General features: G+C 41.6%; 1 protein-coding gene across 3 annotated transcripts in view; it reads left to right on the forward strand.

Moving 5' to 3' along the window:
* The window catches only part of LOC112569908 (cilia- and flagella-associated protein 61-like), a 50,486-nt gene that overhangs the window by 16,722 nt on the left and 25,821 nt on the right, over positions 1-7,943 (forward strand). For all 3 annotated transcript variants that reach the window (XM_025247984.1, XM_025247983.1, XM_025247986.1), the window contains exon 23: positions 2,015-2,184. In XM_025247984.1, coding sequence (XP_025103769.1) covers positions 2,015-2,184 — 170 coding nt within the window. The remainder of the gene's footprint in view (positions 1-2,014; positions 2,185-7,943) is intronic.

Genomic DNA, 7,943 nt, shown 5'->3' on the forward strand with positions numbered 1-7,943 from the left:
TTGACTCGGTAACCGGGTAGACGGGGTTTCAGGAGAAACGGTCCCTCTTTTTTTTTTTTTTGGTCATCGAGAGATTATTTGCTTTTATGTATATTGTACATCACACATACTCCTACCCACACACACACACAGTATCAAACGTTACTAATACAAGCTTTACAAGGATGTTCACAGACCACAGTTCTCTTTCTGGATTTCAACAATCTTACCCAAAAGCTTTTGCATTTTCGAGAAAGATCGAGTCTTTGGACTAACAGCTATCATCATGCAACAGCATCGGTCCGTCCATCCACACCGTGGAGCGCGCACAGAGGCACGGTGACTCACTGACCACGTGACCACGTCCCGCCCACGAGATCCCTGATGATGGTGTGTCGGGCAGACCGTAATCAGCGCGAGAGATCCGCAGAATTACAGGAATTAATGCTCAGGCCGAAACATTACATTGGTTTCATCTGTGACTAAATGTAGATTACAGGGTTTTACCTGGAATTACTTTTGATGGAAGTATTACAGGTCGGTTATCTTTAGGGTAAACATGTTTGCGCTCTCGGTCGGTGTGTGTGTTGAAAGAGTTTGTGTAATAATAATAATATTTTTTTGGCTCCGTTTTTGGAGGGTCATCTGGTCCTTATCAGGACTGGGTGTATAAGGGTCTACATCATAATAAAACGAGATTTTGGCATTCAGTTCCGTGTAACCGTATGTGCTATACTTAGTCATGGAGATCGCATTCTTCTGCATTCCGTGTGTGTGTGTTTGTATGTGTGTGTGTGTGTGTGCGCAGGTGTCATCAATTTCGTGCATTTTAATACCCAAGGGCGCAGTAGTTTTATAGTTTGCCTTGAATAAAAAATATCTGTTTTGAAAGCTTTGGGCCTTTGAAAATAATCTTGACATTTTTAGCACTGCGATGTTGATCATCACTAGCAAACGTGGTATAGTAATATTTTTGTCGATGCAAAATACGATTCGAAATAAATATGAAAAGAGGAATATAAAATTTTCCTACAATAAAAGAAAGACATTTTAGTTAAATGACAAACAATTCTTTCCCTTTGATAAGTGAGCTGCGCAAATGGAATGATAACAGTTAAAAAGTCACAACCCATTTGTTACCATATCATTGCTGACGAGACGCAGACGAACCGGAAAGAAGAATTAAGTGATGCATACAATTAATTGTTAAACATTTATTTTCTCTTAGTCTTAACCACAGATATTTGTTTTCTGAAATAAAGGTGAGACATGGATGAGTAGAAGAATTGTTGCTGCAGAGTGAAGGGATTGTAGCTGGTCCAGGGAATTTGGAGTCTTGCAACACTCCCATTCAAACCCTGATCGTGCATTGTCGACTCCAACCTGCATCTGGCAATGATGCAAATGAATGCACACGTGAAATTTCAACTGGGATAAATTTATAAGATCCTCATCAACGAATCTCTTTAGCGTCACACTTGCATACACCCGTTATTGAGACTAACGGTCAAGCACAATGGTAGAAATTGATGCCGGCAAAATCAACAAAGACAGCAATCACTTACTGATATGGAACTCATTATCGCGGAAAGCGAAACATGTCCAGGATTCGGACGACATTATTAAAGTATAAAATAGAAATGGAACAGAATCGACAGCTGGACAGGGCTGTATCTTTGCCAAGGTTTGCATTAGTTGTGAGGGTGATCTGTTTAAGTGTCAGTTGTGATGCTGATGACAATGATGCTGATGCTCATCGATCTGGACGTAGACTCTTTTTTGCGAGTCTGTTGTTTTGGAGACCGCAAGGTTTTTTAAAAATGTTATTTTTATCTTTTTTTTTTAAAAAAAAAACAACCTTTGTTGCCTAGTGACACAATGCGAGAATTCTTCACGCAACGTAAACACAATGTATCTTAATTCATAACGCATGCATACAGGGTGCAAAGATTATTGCCGCTGATTTAGTAATGCAACTAAAGATATACTGTACCTAGGTAAAACGTCTTCCAATGCCTATGTCTCGTGTTTGCAGCTATGAACAATGCCTGCCTTGTGTACGACGGAAAGCTGGTCATCGACGCTTCTTTCCACACCAACGACGTGGCCATCAGAGCCGCGGGGCCGCTGACCAAGTTCCAGCGTCGCTACCATGCTGACCAGTGGACCCACGCCTGCTTCAACTCCAAGGAAGTTGGCATGGCGGTCAGTCTCTCTCAGTCTCCCTTAACTGTCTACACTCTACAGTTATACTAAAGAGGGCATTGCCCTCTTTTTCTTTTTTTAATTTTGAGTATAGCTTCAATTTCTGAATTAAAGAACTTTCCCCAAAACCCAAACTAAAACCAAACAAAGAAAAAAACAAACCAAAAAAAAAACAAAAACCAAAAACAAAAACAAACGAACAAACCACAAAAAACAAAAATAAAAAACAAGCAAACGAACAAATCAAAACAAACAAACAAACAAACAAACAAAAAAGAAACACGATTGTGTAGTCAGGTAGACCAAACAGTGGTGACAAAACCAAATTAGAAATTAGAAGTGAGGCGCCAGCATTATTCAAGAAGAAAGTAAGTAAGGTATAAACAGCGAAAGAAGTCTCAAGCCTTATTGTAGTGTTTGTTGGCGTTTTACACCGTGCCAGCAACTAAAGCTGTCGCGGACTTGATTGTGAAGAAGAGGCAAGGGCACACAAAATGTAATCAACAATCAACATACTTTCTACAAGAGCCATTAATGTCTAGGAAACTAAAACACACACACACGCAATCATTATTATTACAGTTAAAGTAAGCTTTAAAAAACTTATTGTCTCATTACCATAGCAGTGTCGTAAAAATAATAACATATTCGACATTATACATAAAATACTTTCAAAACAGCAAAAATGTTCTTCCGTAACTGTCTGAAATTTTTTTAATTTAATTGGTATGCTAATTATATTGATTTTTTTATTTCACGTACTCATCTGAACATATTTTTATTATAAAAATGGTTCCTGTCCATGATCACATGTTCCTGTCTTTAAAGCACAGCAGGCCCCTTATTTTGTAACCTGAAAGAAATTAAGCTTGACCATAGCCTGGTCGACAGCATCGCACCCGTCGAAATGAAAAAAAAAACCTATTTAGAAGGAAACTGTTTTTTGCTCAGCTGTTTATGTTCGCTTATATTTGTCACGTGTCATTCGTTTGGGTGACGTTTGTGTTTCTTGTATGGTTGACTGTCGGTTCGTTTGTATTCTTTTGTTGAATGCAGGTTGAACTTACCTCTACAAAGGGAAGTACGCGCTACAAAATCAATTATTATTATTATTCTGCTTATTGTTATAACAGTCTCGTGTTCACGGTCGGTCTTTTGTGAGCGCGACATAGAAGTGCAAGCCATTAACAGCTTAGCTTCCATAGTTTTTTGTTATTATTGTCGACGTTTTCCTCAAGGTAACACGGCAGGAAATAGTAATAATAGAAGAGTGGGGAAAATGCAGTCGAAGCAGAAAGAACAGTGTTTCTCGTTTTGGCTTTTTGAAATTGTTGTTTCAGCGTTTTAAAAAGGCGCGAGGAACAGAGAATTTTTTTTTTTTTTACAATTACGGCGCGTGTTTATAAAGCGCTTGATCCCCAACACCTAATACCAGGCTTACAAGGCTTCAAATACAATGCTAGAATACAAATCTTTTCAGGGCAGACATCAAAATGCGCCTTTCTTAAACGAACACGCGCACACACACGCGCGCGCGCACGCACGCATGCATAAGGTACAATACACAGGCAAAGTGGAGAACCGACGAAAAAAACCCACCGACTGTCAGCCCTAGAAACAGGCGTTATATCAGAGGTCTGTCGTAGCCGAGGTACGAACCTACTACCTCCAATTCTCACTGTCGTGATGACAGGAGGGGATGGGGATTGGTATTTTACACCGAGCCAGCAACTAAGACTATATAAGCCCTGTAAACAGATGCCACCTGCAGAGAAATAACAGCGTGCCCGAGACGAGAAATGAACCCAGGACATCCAACCTTCAGCGCATTGGTGACAGGTGCGAACCGTTGCGCCACCAGCCTCCCCAAAGGAAGACTTTCGTCGCACATTGCACTTATCTTAAAAGCAAATCATCGATCTCTTGAACAAATGAAAATAGTCTTCGTCAATGTCTTGGGAAATAATTGACTTCCGTGTCAAGTGTCACAGACTTTCACAAACTGCACTTTCTTGTGTTTGAGCGCCGGCGGACTCATCTTCACCACTTTAGCACGTTGTTGTGCAAGTCAGTTCTGAAACTTGTTGGGACGCTGAGGGCATGTACATCAAGTTCATCAAGTCCAATCTGGAACTTGTTCTTCAAATAATGGGCACGATGTAGTGATGTTTTGCTGACTACATCCGCCCATTATTTTAAGCGTCACAAATAATTCGATTTTGATGCGAAAAAAAAAGGAAGGGACAATTTTCAATATTCTCAACAGCTTAATAGAAAATATTTTATGGACCTTGTTAACGGGGTTTTCTGCCATTTAAAGTTAGATGCGCCTTTTCTTCCTCCAACAGTACAACTTCGAGCTTTGTTTTGTGTCGTCTTGTTTGATTAGATTAAAGACCAACCTGGATGGTTTGCGGTTTTAGCAGATGTCGGTAGATATATGCGATATAAACCTAACCTTTTGTGTTTTCAAAATGGCCAAATGAGTGCGTATAGTCTCTGTTGAATAGGCGCCTTATCCCCCTGATTCCCCCCACAAATGCGCACTCGTACATTTGTATTTTAATTAAAAAACAACTCTGTAAACCGGTCAGGAGGCAAAGATATCCTGTTCAGCCATCTGTCACACGGTGGCAAATATAATACAAAACGCCGGGTACACGTGTTTCCAGACGTAAGTAGATCAGAAGTGGATGTTTAATAATCATCATCTTGATCATCATCATCATCTCTAATCCCTGAGGCGCAGTCCGTCGTTCTGCCCTAGAAGCACAGTTAAAATTTGGAGCAGACGGTCACTGGTTATATTCTCAAGTGATAATATGATGCACCTAGCATATAGGTTAAACTGTCAGTTGTTGTGTGTTGATCTGTCGCGATGAAAACATAATGTGAGTGTCGAAAATGATTAAGCAAAAATTAATGTCGCGTGTGATTAGAGATAACTGTTCACAGCCGCACGACTCCTATTCTTGGCTCACCAATAAATCCACGCCAGCCATTGTTTACAAATCGTTTGTAGAAGAGGCAGGTGAAGGGCAGGTGTAGTCCCGTAACTTTGGGGTTAGTGAGGTGTTAGAGACCTCACTTATCCCGGGGCCAACGCTTGTGTGAGGACCGGTCCATCTCCCTCACCGACTTACCTTCCCGACCCTTCATGGGGTCAGGTGTAATTAAGGGCCAGGTTACATTTCACAGCTGGGTTATTGGGGGAAGTACACCGCCTTACCTTCCCGACCCTTTATAGAGACAGCTGTACAGTTCACAGCTGGTCCACTGGGAAAGTACGCTGCGTCACAGGTCATTGAACCCGCGAGTGTGCGCGCGCTTCCACTTTTGGCATCAGCTGCTTTAGCCATTGGGATACCCCAAGGTAGAGCATTTATTTATTGATGAAATCGTATCAATAAAATGACTTGCATGTGACACTACATTTTTGTTTGCGATGATTTACAAGATGCATGGACCATGTCGTCTACCTAACGCCCCTGTGTAAACGTCGCCCCGAGCTGTCCTGCGGCAGGTTACTTATTCCCAGACGTCCATGCATCCGGGAAGGAATCAAAAACATGCACCGAATACAACTTTATTCTCTCTCCACCCTCGTCACAGGCACTTATCGGTGGATTCTCAGGTCGATTAAAATAATAAAACCCTAGAAGGAGCGGCGCAAAGGCAGTTCCCTAAGCCGGCAGGTTTTCTGTACTTTAGAGCTTAGCACGGAGAAGTATGAGACTCGTAAACCCTGAGTATATACAGACAGCCTCACGCGACCTGTAAATGTCCACAACTGAACTTAGCTGCTGACGGATAGGATATCAGGGGCGTGGGGAAGAACATCTGGATCGTCCTGCAACGAGGCTGAAAAATAACGAGTTCTGCTGGCGGCCGTTGGGGACAGGTGCTGTTGTTTACCTGTGGATGCTTACGTCCAAAGTATTTGCTTGTCGCAAGATGGCGTTGTTCAATGATCATGTTCACACGATTATCGATCATCGGTGTTGACACAAACTGACAGATTGTACGGGTGCAGGATTAACACCTCGGCAAGTCGCTTGATTGAGGCGTAATGTGCGCCTGGTGCGTGCGGAGGGACGTCAGTCGTAGTTGAGTCTGGGATTAGCAGCGCGCACAGGTTAGGGAGGAAAATTAGATTGGACTAGAGTCAGGCTAGTCAATATTTGTTTCTCACCCCTTCACCGTCTTAATAGATATTGCCACCCGCAGCACCCTTTATGAATCTTGATAGAAAGGTGTACAGGGCAGCAAACAGAGGACAACACAGTCTTCTTCCTGTCGCATCGATGTTTGGACATTTAATGTGAGACGCACGTGCTGACACGCGCCGTGCTTTGTTGTGATGCATGCTGGTGTGCTGTAGGTGTAAGAAGATATTACTCTGTATTTCGAGAAAGCAGCTATCTTTAATAGTCATGGTGTTTTTAGAAATATTAGGATTTGTTGTGTTTGTCTGCTTCATTAGTACAAGAGGATTTTGTAATAGTATGTAAATAGAACTTTTTGACCGCGTTACTGAAATAGACTTGAAAAATGTTATTGTTAAAGTACCTCATTGTCTTTTGAAAGTAAACATGTCTCTTTCGGGCACTCCCAGTATTAGAGAAGGAAAGAACGAGGCTTATCTGTTGTTATTGGAGACAGGTTCAAGTATGAAGAGCGTTAGTCACACTCCATTTCACTATCAGACGTTTAGACAGAGGCATTACAAGGATAATTTCAGAACACTTTGTTTTTAAAATATATTTAAGTGTAAAACTATTTTAAAAATCAGTATTTCAGAGGCCAGTCAAAGTTTGCAGATCTGTTTGTAAGCGTGTCAAAGTTGCAGACTGGTAAACAGTTGAAATAGGATGCGACACACGAGGCGGCACTGCTCTGTGCACGCTAGGTGACAGTAGATCGCCATTACCGATGTCGTCTTGTGACAGGACAAACAATTAGGTGGCGAACTCACGGTTATAGACATTGCGTCAGGACAAGACACAAATCCACATTAGAACTCGGGCAGTCATCATCATTATCGTCGTCGTCATCTTTTTCTTCTTCTTCGTCATCTTCATCGTCATCTTCTTCTTTTTTAACATCGCGTAGTGCATACTATTCCCATTAATCACAAAGGTTGTTTTCATATGCACTTTTAAATTTCTAATATTTTTAAGTTTGTTTTGTTTGAGGGCGACAAATTCCTATCAGATTACGCTAAGAATTCTGTTTTTAGAAGAAATCTGACTAGTTTCACTGTTAAGGGATACGAAATCGAAAGTTCATCTGCGTCAACCCAGGTCTGATGTTGAATAAATCACATAGCTCGTGAACTCAATGTTCAGAATAGATGTTATCTATATGTTAAAAATTTGACAGCAGATGGTTTGGATACTGTGACTTCTGTTTACAACTTTTCTCGTATCGGACTTCCTTGAAATCCTTCGCACCAACGAGAAAGTATTGAGGCAGACACACCCAGACCTGATGTTACTGCCTCCACCGCACAGCTTGAAGTAATGGCTTCACTAGCTGCGACACTCTCTGGTCTAATAACTATTACAATTCAGGTTTTAGCTGTAGGGTTGGAAGATCCCCCAGGCTAGTGTTTAACCCAGATCCTGCCCACACTCTCACAGTCGACCGGAGGTGTGCCGAGTCCTACCGACAACTTTCCTCACCTCCCACGTCGCTAACAGCCATAACTTTGATGTGCAGACATTTCTACCTTTATTATTTCTCCGCAGGAATGTTGC

The sequence above is a fragment of the Pomacea canaliculata genome, linkage group LG8 (assembly GCF_003073045.1).
Source record: "Pomacea canaliculata isolate SZHN2017 linkage group LG8, ASM307304v1, whole genome shotgun sequence".
Lineage (NCBI taxonomy): Eukaryota > Metazoa > Mollusca > Gastropoda > Architaenioglossa > Ampullariidae > Pomacea > Pomacea canaliculata.